Raw genomic sequence first — 21,198 nt, 5'->3', positions numbered from 1 at the left:
GAGTTTTTTTAATACAATATATAAATCTGTTATCAGAACAGATTGAGACCACAGTGCAATTCCCTGTATATTGCATTTCTACAATATAGGGTGAAGAGTTCACGTAAGCATTGATTGTGCAACAGGTGCTGTTCTGGGGGACAAAGAGATTAATTCTGGTTTGTCTTAGAAATGTTACAAAGAATCTCTTGCAGAGGTATCTTAAATTGTATTGAGAAGTCAGCAGAAACGCATCGCTTCTGAAACAAATTGGAAAAAGTAAACAGATTTTTGGGATGCCACTGTTACTCAATTGATTTGTGCAGCCCTGTCATTCCTGTTAATTATGCTGGTGAAGAGTATTAGTCCTTCCCTTTCTCTTTTCTCCCCCCAAGTGCAGTACACTTACCCTTCTTTAAAACTGAAATTAATAGCTTTTCAGCTTTTCTTTATTAACACCTTTTCTCTTTCCAGGTCTTAGGTGTGATAGTTGCAATTTTGGATTTAAAGCTCTCAGATATTCTAATGAAGATGGATGTGAGCCTTGTTGGTGCAACAGCCATGGCTCAGTGAACCAATTCTGTAACCCTCTTTCTGGGCAGTGCAATTGTAAAGAACGAGTGAAAGGGCTTCGCTGTGACACCTGCATGGACAACTTCTATGGGCTGGATGTAACTGGCTGTAAGGCTTGTGAATGTAATGTTGCAGGGTCGTTTTCTGGAACTGTGTGCGATGCGAAGACAGGGCAATGTGCATGTAAACCAAATATTGGAGGAAGACAATGTGATGAATGCCTAGATGGCTACCACAAAGTACAGGAAAATCATTCCTTCGTTTGTCTGCCGTGTAACTGTGATAAGGCAGGTACAGTAAATGGCTCTCTGCTTTGTGACAAATTGACAGGACAGTGTCCTTGCAAAGCTGGTGTAACTGGCCTTCGGTGCAATCAGTGCATGCTTCATACGTACAACCTCAGCAGGAGCAACCTCCTCGGCTGCCAGCGTTGTGACTGTGACGCTCTGGGCACATTGGCAGGAACAGTTTGTGACCATGTTTCTGGACAGTGTGTCTGTTTGCCTCAGCGTCAGGGGAGAAGGTGTAATGAGTGTAAACCAGGTAAGGAATTTGGAAGACAATCTATTTGATGTAGTAAGTTTTGCTTTGTTTGATATCATCATAGTTCCTACAGTTTTTAATATGTGTTTAGAGAGCTTCATGCCTGACATGTCTCTGACTTATTATTCTTCCGTTTCTTCTTGTGTGAGCAAGAAGGAAGTATTAAACATCCTGACTGCCATCAAATATTTATTGTATTGCCAGAGATTGTATAATCTGTGTTATTACTGCAGTTTCAACATGCCCCAAATAAGCTTAGACTAGTTCTTGTAGGTATCAAGAAAATACACAAATCACCATGGCCTGTTCACTGCATAAAAGGTAAACTGGCATAGTTTGATGAACAGCAGCTATCCTTGTAATGAAAAATGTGGATTTGGAAGGTGGAGTGCAAGCTGTTCAGGAATGACACTTCAAGCATAAAGCTGAACATGGTGAGGGGCACAGGGGTGGTTGCTTAAACTTTGATGAGGCTGGCAAACGTGCCACTCTAAAAACATTCACCTGCCTTGCTGTGTTGAGGATGTGCTGGCTTTCACAAGGACTAATTACAGCTTGGCCCTACAAGTAGGTGATACTGCAGTTCCTACATATCAGTATAAAATCTTGAACCATATTACTGTAAACAGTTTAAATATTCGTTGTAAGTAGGAAGCTCTGTAGTTATATCTTAATGCTTTTCTTTTAAAAAGTAGGTGGGTAAAATGAAACTATAGGTAATATTAACCTACCCTTATAATAATATTAAACAGATAGATTTAGTTCAAGTTAAATACATATGCAATTTATTAAAGTAGCAGGTCACATTAAGAGGTACATTATAGCACCATTGGTTTTAATATGCCATTCAATAATTTGAACAGAGGTTAAAAAAGCTGCTTAACCTCCATTAAGTATTTTTAAAAATACTTTCATTTAAATTATTTTAGGTACATATACTAATAAATAAGGCAGCGTTCTGTTTTTCTTAGTTCCTCCTCCAGTGCTATTTGACCTGGTAACCCTCTACAGCAGCCACTTAATCAGTGATCGGCAGAGGAGTGATGTCAAGGCTTCCAGAGTCAGTGACCGCCCTTGTCCTTGAAAAAGAAAGGCCAGGGTTTATGCAGAACTAAATGGTTTAAAAAGGTTTAATTGATAGTATGAACAGACTGGTTTGTAGAAAAGCTTACATGGCACTCAGAGGAATACTTCTGCAATGGTTCCTGTTAAAAAAAAATTAAAAATATTCTAAGTAGTAAGTATAAACATTTATGTGCTAAACATTGAGCTCTGGCAAGTGAAAGTGTAAATCCTTATTGCAAAGGTGTTGTATTGCTCTTAGTGTAATAGAGTGTTCTACGGTATTTTCACTGACGTTGTAGTGTTGGTCCCAGTGTGAGCTCTTTTAGACATTTTTTAATATATCTAGATTTTATAGAAATATTTTTTGTTAGTATATTCCAAAGGACAGTTTTCTATAAAACAGGGATGAGTAAAACCTGCTAGTAATACTGGTATTAAGTTGAAGTATGGAAAGTTTAACTGGTTTTAACTAATCTAAACAGGTCCCATGGCTTTGCCTTGGGACAAAGATAAGAAAACATACTCCAAGTACATATGAAGCCAACATAGGCCTAATTAAAAGCACACAATTAACTAGTTAAAACTGGCAGCCCTAAAAACACCCTGAGGATTTCTCAGGCTATCGGGACATTTCAACTCTGTGGTCACACTTTCCTCAGTGGAATACAAGTCATGTCTCTTTTTTTTTTTTTTTTTTTTTTAACTTCCCCCAATTCTGTGTAATTTTAAGTCTGTTATAGTTAGCTGTATTTAAAATAACATCCTACTGTAGCATATCTTCTGTGTGCTTTAATAAAATCTGAAAGATTTCCAAAAGTTACCACAATCTTAATACAGGAAGTGTTGCCAACGGAGAAAAATTCAAACTGGATGTAACTTTGGGAAATTATTTTATCATGCGATTCAAAAAAAAAATCTAAATGACACTTTCTGGAGAATTCAGCCATGTGTTTCATCTGTTAGGCTGTACCCATGACCTGCTGTCTTCCAGTTTGTTCTTATATAACTTACCTTTTTGCTAGGTTTTTGTACATTCATGTACAACTCATGGTGTATGCAGAAAGGAACACTTGATTCTAACATGAAACCAAACAAAAGAGTAGTTTCCCCTTGTGTATAGGCTTTGAGATGTCCTAGGTTGCGGTTGTAGAAAACAGATCTTTACAGCCCCCAAATAGTTGTGAACGGTTTGTTACTGCCTCATTCTGGGACTGTGTTGCCACACCAACCGGGATTTGTGCCATCCAAATCCTGTTCAACACAGGTCTTGGATCCTGTCACGAAAGCAGCAAATCCGTTATAAAAAAAAAAAAAAAAAAAAGAAAAAAGAAAGGTATTTTTAAGTTCCTAACTCAGTGACTACACCTTTTCATGGAGCGGGAGCGGTACATAGTATGGCAAAGCTGTAGCATGTAGGATGTGTGGCTGGGCATCAATGCTGAGGTTTTGTGTATGTCTTATCTCTCCTCTTGGCCAGAAGAACATGAGGTATGTTGTGACAACTTTGTCGGTGTTAAACTGCACTTTGAAGCAGGGATTGTGGTTAAGAAATGAGCATTGCCATCGGAGTTAGTAAGGATGTCAAAGTGCTAAAGAATTGTTCGGGTCTTCCTTTTCCATGAGATACACAGTGGGAGAAGTAAGAGTATGATTTAAAAAGGAAGCTGTATACTTTGCTATGACTTTCATTCTTCCTTTTGAAGAGTATATTTGATTGACAAATGTGATCAGTTATGGTTGAAGTGAAAAAAAATCTGAAAAAGAATAAGCATAATACTAGTTATATACGTAGATCTTGGAGAGATTTGCAGTGGCTGTCTTGAAATTGGAAATTGGCTCTATTATACAACAGTGGATCCTTCATAAAGCAACTTTTATGAGCCCTTCTAACCTTGCTGTAAATTAAGCTTGCATTAAGTTGTTTCTTACTCTTTCCTGCCAAATTCTAGGTGGTGGAAGTAAATAATAATAATGCTTACGACAAACAGTATGCATTTGTAATCCAGTGTCTCTTCTCTCTTTGTCTACATTTAATCATGGTAATTTACTTATAAATTAGTTGGGGGAAGGACCTCCTCCCATTTTCCTATCCCTCAATTTTACTGTAAAAAATTTTTACTTGTTATTTCTGAAAATAAAATAAAATATTGTGGTACTATCCAGAAACTCAGTTAAACTTTTAAAGCGTTTCTAAAAGATTATTATATATATAAAAAATTCCTACAAAATCCTTCACTGCTCCACAGCAGTTCAGGTGGTATGACATTAGAAGAGCCAAGTTGTGTTTAACATTAAGGTACAGCTTCTTTATAGTTGTGAATTTCACTGCTATGACAAAAATAATATATGCTGTAGTGATCAGTCCTGCTCACCTAAAATGATTTTTAGCTTCTAGAGATGTGCTTATTTACCCGCTATAGTCTTTCCTTAAACATTAGTTTCATGCAAAATTTCAGATGGACAAGCATTTGTTTTAGCCTGAGTGCTTATCATTTACTACAGCTATAAACTGGGGCCTGAAGAAGTGCTTTGACCTTCTGCAGGAGTCCAGGCTTGAAGTTGTTTCCCATCTTCTTGTTACGTTCTTTGAGTGGAGTCGTTCATTGTGCTCAAGAGTGACATTGCTGGGAAATGGTCTCCTCTATTTATGCACAGGATGGGCGCTGTACTGCACAGACAACTGCAGTATGAGATAATACATGCTGCCTCGCTAATAACTTCAAGCTATTCTGTCTCTGTGGTGGCTCAGTTCTGGGCCTCTCCGGAATAAAGTGCCAACAGCACGGTTTTTTATGATGCGAATGTATGTTAACTGGAGACTGATATCACTTCACTGTCCACTTGAGATTTATCTCGCTGAGGACCAGAGGCTAAACTTGAACAAAGATTTGAGCAGTAAAATTCTAATGTTTTCAATTTGTTTAGTTCCTCTGCTATTTGGATATGAGCTCACAGCGCATCACTGCTGCAAAGACAGAGAATACCACCCTAGGGGTGTATATATAAAGCTATCTCTTGTAACAAAAAAATAAATAATAAGGCCTTGGGTGATATGACAAGTTACAATACGATTTTGGGTTCTTTTATAATAAAGCAGGACATCAGGAAGTTATTGCACAACAGAAAAGATACGGTAACTGAGAACATGACTAAGAATATGATTGAACTTTATCTGGAGAGAGAGGAAAAGTGTCTGAGAACTCTGTGCAAATGCAGTGTATTTGAGTAATGGTTGAAATTCTTCTATTGAAGTTATGCAATAATAATTAGTGGTAACCAGCTGACAGAGATGGAAACTCCTATCAGTGGCCGTGTCTTAATATTTATGTTCAACGATAGGTACTTGTAGTTGACTAGTGCTAGCTAATACTGTCACCACCATAATTTGCAGAACTCTCATACTGTACCACTAAAATAAAAAAAAAAAAAAAAAAGTGTGAGACCCGCAGTTAAATGGCTATTAATAATCAGGTAAAAATAGACAATTATTTTGGAAAGTGATGTATATTTCTTACTGATATGCTGTTACTTGAATTGTATTCTGGTCAGACATGTAGAAAAGAAATAATGAGAGTGGAATAAGACCATACATGGCAAAACAGATTATGCAAGTAGTACAGCATCATTAAAGAAATGTGTGTAAAAGCTCTTTTCTTTGGAATTTCAGGTGAGGCTGTGGATAACGGGTATGTTCTTCAATGACCATATTAGTGGTGTATAAACTCTAACTATATTTATCAATAATGTGTTAGAGACTTGCATAGATAAAGATTACTTGTGAGGACAATAGGATGAAAGATAGTATAGTAGAAGCATACCAAATACACTGTGGGGAAGATGAAGTGAATACTTCACTTTATAATTGGAAATAATACAGGAACAGAAGGACTGGATTCAGAATGAAAGTTTTTTAATAGCAGATAATTACTTTTTTTCATCAGTTTATTAGTTTCTGTAAAAGTGTTTGTGTGTGATACAAGCTCTATGTGAGGAGGTATAAAATACAAATTTCACATAGACCTGGGAATGCTCATCAGCTGTAGTTTTTCCTAAGAAACATCAACATGTTTCAGAGATTAAACCAGCCACTGGTTGAGAAAGAGTGAGACTTTTCTACAAAATGTGCATTTCTTGTATTTTGCAGCTGGCTGTTGTCAGAGATGAGATCCAAGACCAGAATGGACAAATGTCTGTTCTCTTACATTATTTTCTTTGTTTTTACTGCTTGTGGTACATTCATTACTACCTCTCATGTCCTTGGGTCTTTACTTTCTACACAGACATGTTAATGTGCTCCCCCTATTTTGCATTTGTTCTATCTAAAATAAAGTCTGAAGAGACAGAATAAAAAATGGGCTTTGGCAACTGGAGGATGAATAATAGCTTTAAAAAGTGCCAATGAGAAGATTTAGCTCAGCTCGGCAGGATGACTATGTTGCTTTGAGTTGATGTGTGTTACCTAAGCTTTGGTTCTTTTCTTTCATCCCCAGTTATACACAAGTTAATAGTCTTACTGTGTGCAAAAAGCATATTGTCTGTTCTCAAAATCCCTTTCTCTTTCAGGTTTTTATTTTTCTCCATCCAGTATCACTGGCTGTCTACCATGCCTGTGCCACGTAGCTGGTTCAGTGAATCAAATCTGTGATAAACTAACCGGCCAGTGTATTTGCCAAGATGCCTCTGTAACAGGACAGACATGTGAACGTTGCAAAGAACTTTATTTTGGATTTGACTCTGGCACAGGGAGGTAAGTGGGTTGTTTGGGTTTTTTTGTTTGTTTGTTTTTTTTTGTTTTTTTTTTTTTATGGATCACTTACAACCTCATTACATTTTTCACATAGTAGCTCATTTGAAGGTTTGGTGACAATGAAAAGAGGTGCTCTAGTTGCATTAATCCTTCTTTGAATTCATGTGTGCACTCTGATTTGTGTGGTATGTTATACAACCCTCTGTGCTCCCAAGAGCTGAAGGAAATAGTTTTGCCACAGATTTAGGTAGAAACAACACGAAAGCTGTATAATGCTAATGCTGTCAAATGTTATAGCTATTTGGTAATTGTTTCTTATGTTTCCTTTGCATCTTCAGTAAGGTGTGTTGGTTTCTGAGGTGTTAATCATTGACTATTAAAATGCAGGCTTTGTGCCATTCTTATAACCAGTGAATGTTTTTGAAGATCTCAGGGAGATATTTTAATGGAAAAAAAAATATGTAAAAAGATATCCCTGCCTGTCCCAATTTCTTTTAGCACCAGCATAGAAATACAGCACCATTCCTCTTAAAAATCTGTTCTTCTAAAAGGTGTATTCTTTTCCAGGATTTAGTTATGTGCCACAGGGTAAATTGTTTATCTAATGTAGCCTGAGGCCTGTAGGTGCACTGAAATTACATGGATGTATTCCCTGGAATGTAAGGGGGAAACGTATCTATAGGTAGTGCATTGTTATTCCAACTATTGCTCTGTCTTTCTTCTCCAAGATCATCTTTCTTGCTTAATCCTCACAATATCAATTTCCTTTTAAATACTGTCCAGCAAGATTGCACTGCTCTAATGCTATCACATTTTCATGCAGACTGATGGTGTTAAATTGTTTTGTTATATTTAATATTTTTGCCTTAAAAAAACCCAACAAACCAACACACAGGCAGAAGCAAAATCTGTACAACATTCCCCTCCCTGTGTTCCTTGCCCCCAGCCACTGTGGAGTAGGCATGCTTTTAGGCAGTGATTATCAGTGTCGTCTTGCATATATTTGACATTATCCTGCAGATTTTTCACTTTAACTTTTATGTTACTGTCACTCATTAGGAGATTTTCGAGATTATTTTTTACTGTTGCGGGTCACAGAGGCATCTGCTAATGGACATAAAGTAATTTGTAGGAATAAGGACTTCCTATTTTCACTTCCTGTCATTTCTAATGGTAAGGGATAAAATCTGTGTAATATTAAAGTTCCCTTTTAAATAAATTTTCCTTATTATTAATGTGTTTTTTTTTTTTTTAGTTACTTGGAATAGAGTTTGTTTGCCCTACCCCCACCTTAGTTTTAGCAGGTGATGGAGAAGTTTGTGTCTCTGTGTTGAGCAATAGTTTTCCTGAATTAGATACTGGCCTTCAATTATCTGCGTTTTGAGCTGTATTCTGAAATTCAAAATGTGGAAATGTCTAGAATTATCTAGATCCTGATCTTATTGTAAAGATAGAAAGTTTTTACAGTTCTGGAATTTGAATCAGAGTTGGCTTTAATGCCTTAATGCTACTTAATCCTCATGACAGTATTGAAGACTGCTCTGGTAGTACATTAACATGATTAACTCATGTTGTATATGCTTGGCTTCCTTTTGGTTATCATCTACTTGGGCAATGTACCTCTGTTCCTGAGGCAGAAACGTTTATCCACTGAAAATGATAATCCAAGTCTTTATTTGCTAATCTATTTTAATCCATTTCTTTAACTGTTAATATCTTCTTAAAAAGAGCAATATGCTTTTTCTTTCTCTATAAAGTTGCAAAGTCATTTAAACCATCCTTGCTCTGAGGGCCTTTTAAGGACTCTGTGGTTACAGAATGGAAAGGGTGTGAGCTATCTGTAGGGGCAAAGATGTATCTGTCTTGGCACAATAGCAGAAAAAAAGCAAAAGTTGTGACGTACAAAGACTGTGAGGCTTTACAATTCTGCCCCTCTGAGGAATGTATATGTGAAGTAATTTATTCTGTGATATTTTTGAGATTAAACAGGAACTGCACATTTTTAAATGCATTTCATCTTATGAAGCAGGCTAATTTCCTTGGCAATTAAAGAATTAGAAATACTGAGTATTTGCAGTGGTCTGAACAGATCTGTAATGGTTGTGGGCATTGATACACGTTTGAAATGCTTTACCTCTGTATTGTTTACTGTAATGAACTGGTCAATGAACATCACAAATTGTTTATCTATATATATATATCTTGACAGATTACTGTTTATGAAATCCATTTAGCAAGTGAGGTTTTCCCATAAGGATGAAAAATGAAGATTTTAAACAGATTGCTGGAGAGGCTTTAACTGCACCTAGAGAGTCAATGTAATAAAGGTTTCTCTATATTAATATTACAAAAACCATTTATCCTCACAAAATCAATATTGCAATTCATCTTGGCCTGACATTTCTCTTTCCACATTTTAAAAGTCTGTTTTCCTTGATTATATATAATTCTGTTTTAATAAAACTCAAATATATTTGACTCGGAGTGTCTTAAAGAAGTAGCATTTAACAAGAATGCTGAAAATATTTCTTACATGATTAAAAGTTTCAAAGAATTAGTTACTTTTAAAAAATTACTTAATGAATCCTTAATCCAGACTGAAAAAACATGGACTATGCATAAAAAAGTTTTAGTGTTCTGCCGTTTAAGAAAATGGTGCATATGATTACACAAATACAATGTGTAGTCCTGTGGAACAGGATACGATGACATGCATGTTGTTTGCAGGATCTGTGTAGGTGGAGGTAGGGAGTCTACACTTTTCTTAGAAGAAAATGCAACAAGCAGAAAGCAGCAGCTCCACCCTGCCAGGCGCTGAAACCTGTGACTGTGACTGTACGTGTATGTGAGTTTGATTGTCTCGTGTGTGAATGATAATGAAAACTGGAATGCTCAGGGGACCCTTATTCATAAGAGGTGCAGTAAGAGAAGCTTGTCTTTTACTTTTTATCTATTGAGACACTTCTGTTAACACTCCCCCCACCAACTAAATAGGTACTAAATATCATCGTGTAATGAAATTATGAAATAATAAAGTAAGATCTTACTGAGCAAATAATTCTGTCTTCATTTTTTCTGTAAGTAAACCGTGTTTTTTTTTTTACAGTCATGACATTTAAATAGTCTGAACAAAACCTCTGTTTGAAGGTGGATTTGGATGCACTGTCTACAGATGAAAAGACTTAATACAGTTTGAAAAAAATGCCCTTTTCTCTTGACTGTAAAAAAGAGCAAACTACAGTATAGTGGTTTCCAAGAGAGAATGTATTTTATTTATTCCCAAAAGGATATTAGTCCATAAAACAAATTTGCAGCTTATTTTGCAGCTTTAGCTTTTATCAGCCTTTTTAAGGGTGTTGAATGATTCCCCAGGAGATCACACAGCACCAGCTGCTGTGGAGTAAAGGAACTCTAATACAGAGAGCTCTGTGATGGGCAGAAAATGTATGTGAAGAGTTTTCTTAAACTTGTTTAAAAATCTGTCACATTTAATGTCTATTTCACTGATTATTGACCTGAATTTTAGTGTCCTAATGTGAAAACAGTTTCCACCCTCCCCTCCTTTCTCCCTTGCCTTAAAAAGCTGCTATCTAAACCACAACTGAACTCACTATTCTTTCTGCCTTAAATGTAGATAGAAAGAGATAGACCAAGGTGATGGTGATGACTGGGAAAATGGCAAAGTAACTTATACAAAGGCACCACCACCACCTATTTCCTTGATCTGGTGAAACTGGCCAAGGAAAGATCAGCCAAATATAAATCATCAGCTCTTACCTAGCCTTAGGGTTAGCATAGCAAAGGGGACATGGCATGACTGCCTCTCCCTTGGACTTCTCCGAGGTCTTTTTGCTGCTTCATCATCTTGAGACCTGGCATCTGGAGTAATTAAAGATTCCCTCAAGGCTGATGTTTCTTTTGCCTAAGAATTGGCTTTCCCAGTTCAGGGTAAGAGGAGTGTGGACTTCCCAGTATGTTTTTAACAGATGCTCTATACAGACCCACATTTTTCCCAGTCCATGTTTTTTCAAAACTCTCTTGGTCTGCAGCAATCAAAACATAGTGAAATTAGAATCTAAAGTACAAAATGTTATTTACCAGTGTAGGTTTTCTGTTCTGATTAATAATGGCAGTCTGTATTGCAATGGGTAGCCTAACAATATTTGCAGTAAGGAAAAAATTGCTTAACTTCTGAGATGTTCCAAGTCTTTGAATATTTGCATAATTTGACATTGGTATCCCTGCTATGAATGAATGTCAGTGGGGAAATAGTATATCAAGTGAAAAACAAGTTGAGGTTTCATATGCAAAAGGCAAAGCATAAATTAATCCTGAAAGTATTCTACTGATGCCAGAGAGATTTACAGAATTGAAATGTGTCATTTGTGTGATACTAATGCTTTTTTTTGTTCTTTTTAATTAAAAAACAATTTCACTTACACATTTAATTAAATATTCTTTCTAGTTATTTTCAGTTTTGTCCATCAGGCTGCAAAGAAAATGTGCTTTCTGTTACAGTAGTCATATTTCTACTGTTTTGTTTCCTTTCACTGTTTAAATCTGAGGGTTTTTTTCTCCCAATTTTTGTCTGTATTCATTCTCCTTTATTCGCAGCATGTTATTTTTTTCAAGTTGCCTTTGTGGACAAGAAATTATTAATTGATTTCTTCTGTAACAACAGCCTGGTTTCCTCTGTTTGAAGGTTGCGTATTTTGTGCAAAAAACTATGAAACCAGTTACATATGTATCACTGTACTCTACAGCTCTGCTAGGAAGGGTGTGTGACTAAGCATTGCAGGACTGAGTGCGTAATGTGGTTATTACCAAACACTGTTACCCAATTTGTGTGCATAGATCAATATATTAAAAAAGCTCTTTAATTCTAAGCAGTTTTTATCTAAATTAAAATATTATTCTGGCATTGAGATGTTAATGATTATTTTTATAATGGGCACCTTTTTTGTGAGTTACTTTTTTTTTCTTTTTAATCAGGCTCATGTATTTTCTACTGTGTCTCAGACCACTGAACTGTTTATGATTTTTTTAATTTTGCTACCCAAGAATCTTTTAAACAAAACCCTACTGTGCTTAACTGAAGTGTTAATGTGTTTTGATCACTTCCTTGATTTGTTTTTGTTTATAGATGTCAGCACTGTAATTGTCATCCTGCAGGAGCCATTAGTGGGACTTGTCATCTTGTTACTGGACAGTGTTTTTGTAAACAATTTGTAACTGGCTTGAAATGTGACAACTGTGTTCCCGATGCTAGTAATTTGGATGTCCGCAACCTATTTGGCTGCAGTAAAAGTAAGTGGATATTGCATCTTAAAAGCATGTATTTCAAATTAATGGTTTTTTATTGATTTAGTGAGTATTAAATTAGGTCAGCATACTAAAACTGGGTTTGACATTACTCCTCCCACCCCACTCCCAGTATCTGGTCCCTGAAGTTTGGTTGTTTTCCACTGTGAGCATCTTTAGGAGTGTTTTCTAGAGAGATGTACAGAATGCTTTGTGTCGTGCACACAGCTTACGCTTGCAGTCTAACCCAGGGGAGAAGTAATGGCCCGTAGTTCCCTTGCACTTCCCACCACGTTCTCTGCAGTGGCCAATGCAGAGTTCACCTCTTAGTCACAGGAATGCAGTGGTACTTGTGCAGCTGACAGCTTAGCCCCCTTTCCTGCCCCTGACAGGAAGCAGGAGGGCTTCCTTCAGAAGGTCCTGAAGAACCGAAGGTCTGTTGAAGACCTGCTCCTGGTGATTCGTTCAAAATCTTTCCTCCTGGGGCTTTTTTTCAGTAAGTTTTGGGAAATATGCCATGTGGTGTAACAGAGCATCCTAAATCAGCGTGTGTGAGGTGGGGCTAATGCTATGTTGAGGGTCAGATCTTGAGTTGTAACGAAACACATTGCAATGGCACATCTGCACTTCTGCCCTTGCAGTAAGCCTGGATACGAAGAGATGGCACAATTTCAGCCTTTGTATCATAATTAGTCAAAACTAAATGTTCAGATTTTCTTACCAGTGCACAGTCTGTAAGCTGGCAGGCACTACAAAGGAGGAGAGAAAAAAAATATGTTTAATAAGAAAAGGAAATTTTTAAGTTGTCTTCAGGTCAATATTCAGAAACAGGATTTGAAGACATCTTACCATGCAATGCCAAACTGTGTGGGAAGGAGCTCAGCTAGTTCTGAAAAAGTTGTCTTACATTTTCGTGACATACCTTACTGCCATACGCAGTTAATAGTTCAGTCTTGGTAGTTACATAACGAGTGAACGAGTTACTCTGCAGATGCTAATTTGTTATTTCTGTCAGCAGGCCTAGTTAATAATGGCCACACTGGTTCTACTGTGAGAGTTAGCTCAGGTAGCCATGCGTAATGTAGTGACAGGGCTAGACGTTCCCAGTAATCTCTGCAGAATGTATCTGGATCCTCCTTCAACAAAATATTTGTGTATTCTGCATAGGTACTTATATGATCATCATTGTGAAATGTGCACACTATAGGTTTGCAAGCAGAGATGTACATGCACAAAGAGTTTGTTTACAAGGACAGATAGCTCTCCCGTTAATTCCAGTTTTTATTTCATTGTAAATTACTTGGAATTTCAAATAAAATGCATTGCAGAATGTATGGTGTTATAAATTGGATAGAACAAAGACTGATTTGTTTCCAGAGAAGAAACTTTTTTTCTCAAAGTTTGGAAGTGTTTAGTTTTGTTTTGTTTTTCTTCCGTACTCTTCTGTAAAAAGCATAGCATCTACTCGTTGTGCAGATAGTGGATTGGCTTGTTGTTTCTTTAAAAAAATGTAGGATGTTTCAACTGAATGTATAATAACAATAATACATGGCACTTTTATGATGCTGTTCATCTTCAAAGTGCTTTACAAACATAAACCAACCTACTTATTTATGTTGGGATATACATTGGATAAAGGTCAATGGCAATTCAACTATAAAATTGATTAATAATAATATGACATAGATAAATAATATCATAGATTTTAGTTAGAAAAAATACATCAGACAGTATTCTAAATGACAAGCGGAGTCCTCTTCTGGACATAAATGATATAGCAATTGCAGTCTTTTGGTTATTCATACCAAAATATTTTAACTTGTTGCACTTGCACAGATATGGAGCTTTGTCTAGCTTGATATTTGTGGTTATTTTCATTGCAGAACAGTATTTTGTTGACACACACCATTACGGGTTATAAATCTTTGCCAAAGGAAGCAAACATAACTTGCTGTCACTGTCCAACTAGAACTCTTTAATGAAAAGACCTATTTTCAAATTTTCTGCCCAACAATATTTTAGATGCTCCATAAAAAATCTGAAATGCAGTATTTTGCTTATAAATCTAAAATGCAAAACAGCAAACACCTGGGACCAATATGCAGTGCGAGACTGAGAATGAAGATTATGCTGCTACTTTTCTATGATTGCTCAGGTCTTGTAAGCATGCATTACTTGGAGAGTAACTTTCTAAAATGCCACAGGGGTTTAGGAGCACTTCCTTTGATTTTCAAACTTTAATCCTGCAGACACTTTAGCATGCACTCACTTCCTAACGCAGCTGAACTCAAAAACTCTAGATTGGCAGCAAAACAACCTACGCTTTCTAATGGGAAATGATGATCACATGTTCTGTTCAATCCAATGAATTCTGGAAATATTTTCTGCTGTTTCATGGTTGAGACACTGCAGTAGAAGCAGGGCTTTTCGTTATCTTACTCTAAATAAAGAGCTTCAACTCACTTCTTAGATTTGTGTTAAAAGGCTGTATATGATGTGACCCGCTGATGTTGACATGTCTATATACCTATCATTGTGTGGCTTGAGGTCCTCATGTTGTTTTCTGTCTGCAGCTTCACTCTTTGCTTCTTGTCTTCTGTTAGCTTGTCTGAAGAGATCTTTGTAATTATTTTTTTGTGAAATTTGTATATTAAGTGAATATCCATGTAATGATGATGATAGTTTATAAGCAGAAAGAGAAAAAATTAATGAAAAGACACATGAATCTAATGTTGCTATTTTCCTATAACCCTTAACGTAAGGGAGAAAAGCTTATTGGGTGGTTCTGGATCCAGGTCCTGATAGCTTACTCCATATGCTGATTTATGTACTGCCCTCGGCTATTCTCATTCCTGGACCAAAATGTTTTCTTTTACATCCGCGCTGCCTGGTTTTCCCTCCCTTGGTAAAGAGGATGGGGAAATGGCAGTCTGCCTTTGAGTCGAGCTATAGCAATTACTACCTGCCCAAACACACCAGTCTTGCTCTGGGATGCCCGTTGTGCTGAAGGTCGGAGGGTAGTGCTTTCCTTCCTATAAACCACTGGCTGGAGATCTCGGAGCTGGATATGGACTTGTGCTCTGACTTGAATAATAATATAAATATAGAATCATTTAGGTTGGAAGAGGCTGTTAAGGTTATCAAGTCCAACTGTAAAACTGTTTATGTGCGCGTGTGTATATATGATATGTGTATATTTGCCCATTGAAGTTTGATTTCTGAGTAATAACCACTATTCTAGAAAGGACCACGATCATACAGTTGGGTTACAAAAGAGACGTAAGAAGGACTTGGACTATTCTTTCTGAAAATGTGAGACTTTTGGCTTGTGAACTTCAGGTTTGTTTTTCTCTTTAAGACTGGTGCAATTAAGTAGCACATTTTCCAAAGTTAATGGAATTGATAGCAGCATAGTATTTTGGTATGTAAGAATCTCAAGCTTATTTCTTAAAATGTTAGACACCTTGCTTTCATTGATTTAAATCTCATTTGAAACAAATGGAAGTGAATTGCCTAAATAACCTTCAAAATTTGCCCCGTTATTTTTTTTGTCATTTGATTAAGTAAGCTTATTGTAACACTTGAGTAAAATTTGTAGTTAGTTGGACTTTCCATTTCTATTCTATTAGAGGAAGTTATGCCTGGCCTATGCTAAAATTGAATGAATCCTCTGAAAAAATATAATATATTTGAGCTATAGACTTCAGTAATATGACCAGTTAAAAATGTTCCCATTTTACAGAGATCTTGAAATACGTGAACAAAAAAAATAAGAAAAGTGGTGTTTGGAAAACTGTGATGTACTTTGGGGGGGGGAAAAGTGATTAAGTTTATTTGTCATTTATTTGAATGTATGATTTTTTTTCATGTACTTGTGTTGGAGAGCATTTGGATGGTTCAGTTTAGTCTACTAATGTCTTGCCTGGGTGACTGTGTGTTTACTTGACAGTTTTTCTTTGAAGAAAACTGAGCAGTTTCTTTGCATTTTTATTTAAATTTCTGTGATTGTTGCTTACCTTTACTTTCACATTCTCTGTTTTTGTGTATATTTTAGCTCCATTCCAACAACCTCCTCCTACAGGAGAGGTTCTCAATTCCTCTGTTATCAGTCTTTCATGGAGTTCCCCTGACTCTCCAAATTCGAACAGGCTTACTTACAAGCTGTATAGGGATGAGGCAGAAATTTATACAACTGAAGACTACCACCCTTATAGTAAGTATTTATAGTAAGATGACATCAAAGATTTTGTGTTTGTGTGTATCTATACATCTCTGTATCTTTGTGCAATTTTTCTTAATTATTTCTTGTTTCTGTCATCATTCTCTGTGATTTTTAATACATTATTCTGTTTTCCTTCAGCGAGTTACTGTACTGTGTTATTTATTTTGCTTGAAATAAATGAAAACCCCAGTCTAAAATCTGGAAAACTGAGTCACCCAAAATAGCTGATAATTTTTTACTCTTTTATCAGAAAAACTTTAAAATTGACTCACCGAAAACATTTCCTGCAAATATACACAGGCTTCAAAATCTAGAAGAGGCAAAGTCCCAGGTAAAGAATTAGGGTGAATGGAAGAGACCACGATGTGTTTAAACTCCTTTTTTCATCTTCCCAGTTTTAAGCTGTTAACAGATTAGGAAAGCTTTTTGTGGCCTCAAACTTTTAGCACCTTCTGTTAAGCTATCAGTGTAGCTCCTGATTTGCCTTTAGCAGCACCACTTCCCTCATGTTGAGGCTTGCAAAGGGATCCTCAGAAGGCAGTCCTCAAGGATTCGACACTCTGTCCTAGCTGGAAAGGCCACTTTGTGCTACTATTGATCCCCTTATCAAAGAAAAGGAGATGGATTCGGATACTATTTTTATGTATATGTGGCACACAAGCGTTTTTGTTTTGTTTTTTTTTTTCTAAAATGACAGGTGTGGTTCAATGCCGCTAAGGTTTGACTTCTGTTCTAGCAGCTTCTTTAGTTTGTTGCATTTTCATACTGATGCAGCATTAATATTTTGCGGAAGTTGAGTCTTGCTAATTATTGGCATGTACCCTGGAGGGGAAAAAAAATAGAGACTGTATTATTCAGTGGAAGTGCAAATCCTTTGGAAGGCACCTAACATTTTAATGTTCTGGTGTGTGCTGCTGTGTTACAGTTGATTATCTTGTGGCTTCTGCTGTGAATTTGGACACAGCACTACAAACCATGAGGAAGGGTATGCAACCCAATGTAATCATGGGACTAAGTGATTAAGAGGAAAGAAAGAAACATTACAAAAAATTTAGAGATTTAACAGAAAATATTCCAATTCTTGAATTTGTTTTACAAGCCTAAGTGTAGTGAAAATAGAATTAATTAAAAAAAAAAAAAGCAGCAATTATACTTTGTAGTCATAAATTTGTGCTTAGTGATGTACTTGAAAACAAGTACATTGTTGAGGATGTTATTTCCTGACTGTACCTACATACTTTGGAGAGAGTGAAAAATTCTGAATGTATTTAGCTGGATAATGAGACATCAGCATGTTTCTACTTAACAAAACATTATTTTGTAAAAACATAGATCTGGTTTCAAAAGAAATTTTTGACATTTCCTGGCAATCCCCCTAATTAATGATGTGAAATGATCTGCTGGTGTTTGAAGAACAAGAATACATTGTTAATGCTGTCAGAACTTTTGATAATTGTACTTTTTTCTCAGTATAGTGTGGAATTTGTAATACTTATGAAATGCCTGAGAGTGCAACTGGATGAACATTATCTTATGACTAAATGAGAGTTTTATAGAAACATTAAACTTCCCAAGGAAAATTAAGGATAATCTTCTAAATTGGCCTGGTGATCTGGCTGGTAGTGTTGCAGAATGCCCAATTAAAACATTTTCCTAACTGCTCTGGCTTCCCAGAGGCTCAGGAGATACCGGTCCTTGTCTTGAAGATAAAATGAAATACCTGCTCTAAAATGTGAGAAAACCCCCAAAGTTTTTTACCATTCTAACACCAAATCATGTTGGTTCTAATTATTTATAAATGTAGCTAAACACATTCTGGAGTCACCTAAGGCATGCAAAACCTTCTACCTTTTGGCTTTATCCACTTTTATCTAACCTATATTGTTATTGAAATAAAGTTGTCATCTGGTGCTCAGGTGTTCATCAGTACTGAAAGAACTTTCTCGTAATGTTGAGATGGTGCTGGTTACTTTTCTTGCAGAGAACATCAGCATTCTGGCTAATCTGCCTCTCCTGATCCCCGTACTTTAAAAGAGGGGGCTAATGTGTTTGCTGTAGGCATTAGACCTGGGGCCCTAGAGTCTAGGTTGGCTCTAGAGTCCAGGTCCATTGCAGAGGCTGGGTGTTGAGGTTTATTTGGTTGTAGAGCTGGGGTGGTATTGGTGCAGTCATTTGTAGAGCAGATACGAATTTTGGAGCGGACAGTTTGGCAGGGAGGCTGTTCTAGATAATTTTCTAGCTCGCTTGTTGAATCCATACTGGGTATCAGAGCAGGTTTTAGCTCACATGTTGTTCTAGATCAGGTTCTAGGTCAGCATATGGTTCTAGAGCAGGGTTCTGTGGGGATGGGTCCTGTTCTATCATCTCATGAGGATTTGTGGTACTTGCTGCTGCTGACACCAGTCTTGCTGTTTTTTTTTCTTTTTATTTTCTTTTATTTCTGACGTGCTTTTTTTCTTTTCTGTGGCTCTTCTGAGTTGATGGCCCATAGGATGGGGTTCCTATCATCCTATAAAGTGCAGTTCTCCAAGTTTCTAGCACATTTCTCTGAGTTTCTAGTCATGCTGCCTTTGTGGCTAATTTTTTCTCTGGAGACAATATCAGAAAATGGGCACATGGCAAGCTGGTGTCCTTCACAGCAACTGGTTGTCATGCTCCTGCTCCAAGGATTCTTGCCAGCCTGTCCGAGAGTCTTGTCTAATGCTTGTCAAACCAGCTTTGGGTACTCAGTCTTTTGCACCCAGAAGCTCTTCAGCCAGGGTAGGTGTGTCCATGCGGCTCAGAAAGGGCTCAACAATTCGACAGGACACTCGAGTACTTGCACCCGCCGTTGCGAGTGGCATGCTAACCTGAAAGCGGAGGAAGGAACAGCTGGATCTTGCAGGCAAGACTGAAATCTGCTGCATCACTTGCCTGCTCACTACTAATGCTCGAGGATGTCGCAGTAACCATTGCTGCTGCTGGCAGAGCTGTCCCAACCGAACCTTGCCCGAAGTACCAGGGTTTGAAAGGCCTGAAGATGAGGTTACGCGTTTTCTTGTTATCCTTATTGCTGGGCTCCAGCAAGAAGTTTGTGATCACTATAGGTAGTGGAAGTGCTATAAGCAGTTACTGGGCTGACGCTGCTTTTGTACAACAATGTCAAGGGTTGATTATCTAACAGTACTTGTAATTTTGTGGTCCTCTTTAAGTTATACTCACGGCTGATGTGCCAGTGCAGACATACAGAGAGGACTTAGAAATAGCTATGTCCTCCCCATTTGCTTTGAAAAAGTTTGAGAGCATCCATGCTCTGGCATGTAATATGTTACTCAATGTTCACTATTTCTTAAGGCAAAACAATGTATGGTGATATGGTTGTGTGTGAATTCATATTGTGCTGTGCTGACCAAAACGTGTAACTGCTTCTGGGATATACCCAGGAGCTATTCATGGTCATGGCTGCTAAAAAGCTGCTGAAAAGCTGTCTAGAGGAACGGAATGTACGGGGCAAGGGAGGTAAATGTAGGCTTTGGATATACCTTTTTAATAATTATTTACACTTCTGTTTCACTTGTTATCCAAGCTCAAATGCTTCACAAATGAACTATTAAGCACTCTTTTAGAAGGGAGGAAGTGAAAGCATGGAAAGATGAAGTATTTGGTGTTATGCTGTGAAATAAATCAAAAACAAAGGTGTAAAAATTTATGGAATGGTTTGGGTTTTTTTCCTAACTCAGATCCACTAATATCAGTGGTGATTTACATTTGAAATAATTATTTCCAGGCAAAGGAGGAATAAGAAGATAATTGTATTAATCTTGTTCTTGATTAAAGCTGGAACTAGGATAAATTCAATGGAAAAAAATATTTCTCTAGTGATGCCAATGTGCAGTGGAGGATAATAAAGGGAAAAGGGGAGGGTTATTTTCCCTGTTTAAAAAAAAAAAAAAAAAGTTGAGAAGTTACAGTGTTCATAATGATCTCAAGAGCATGCAAATGGACACAAATACCTTGTCTTGGATTAAGGCTGGAAAGATTTCAAGCACAAAAATTAAGAATATTTTTAATGTGTTAGACTGATAAGATTTTTTTCTTATCTCTTTGTTTTAGCTGCTCAGACCTTCACCGATACCATGTTATCTCCATATACCTTCTATTCCTATTATATCCAAGCCAGCAATGTCCATGGTTTTACGAGAAGTCCCTCAGTGACCTACAGAACAAAAGCCGGGGTGCCTACAGGCAGCTTGCATTTAAATCCTGTCTTCCCCGTTAGTCACCATTCTGTTGTGCTTCACTGGACAAGCCTCTCCAATGACTCTGGGCCCATAGAGAAATACATTTTGACATGTACTAGCTTGGCTGATCTTCAGCCTTGTGGTCAGTATGAAGGCTTAAAAACTTCAGCAATTATTTGGAATCTCATTCCATTTACAAAGTATGTTTTTTCCGTGCAAGCTTGTACTAGTGGAGGCTGCTTGAAGAGCCAGCCAATAACAGTAATTACTGCACAAGCTCCTCCAGAATGGCTGCGCCCACCCATGGTAGGAACCATCAGCTCTACAGATCTGGCTGTGGAATGGTCACCACCTGAGAAACCAAACGGTAGGATATTATATTTACTTTTGTAAGTCAAAGACTTTGCAAAGATAAAGCAGCATTTTCTCAAATCTGATTAGAATATCCTTATCTGTGAAACATAAACTGAGAATGAAGTTGGGCATTCTCTTAATTTGCCTGTCTGCCACTAAATATATCCTCGGAATCTGTGTTTTCATCTTTTGGA

At 37.1% G+C, this 21,198-nt stretch overlaps 1 protein-coding gene across 1 annotated transcript in view; it reads left to right on the top strand.

The window, feature by feature from the left end:
- USH2A (usherin) overlaps positions 1–21,198 on the top strand; it is a 390,912-nt gene that overhangs the window by 69,331 nt on the left and 300,383 nt on the right. The window contains exons 12-16 of the mRNA XM_037405643.1: positions 454–1,095; positions 6,724–6,907; positions 12,051–12,214; positions 16,263–16,421; positions 20,523–21,017. Of these exons, the coding sequence (XP_037261540.1) occupies positions 454–1,095; positions 6,724–6,907; positions 12,051–12,214; positions 16,263–16,421; positions 20,523–21,017 (1,644 nt within the window). The remainder of the gene's footprint in view (positions 1–453; positions 1,096–6,723; positions 6,908–12,050; positions 12,215–16,262; positions 16,422–20,522; positions 21,018–21,198) is intronic.

This window comes from Falco rusticolus, chromosome 12 (genome assembly GCF_015220075.1).
Source record: "Falco rusticolus isolate bFalRus1 chromosome 12, bFalRus1.pri, whole genome shotgun sequence".
In the NCBI taxonomy this organism is placed as follows: domain Eukaryota; kingdom Metazoa; phylum Chordata; class Aves; order Falconiformes; family Falconidae; genus Falco; species Falco rusticolus.
The sequence above is the reverse complement of the archived record's forward strand: the minus strand, read 5'-3'. Positions and strand labels throughout refer to the sequence as shown.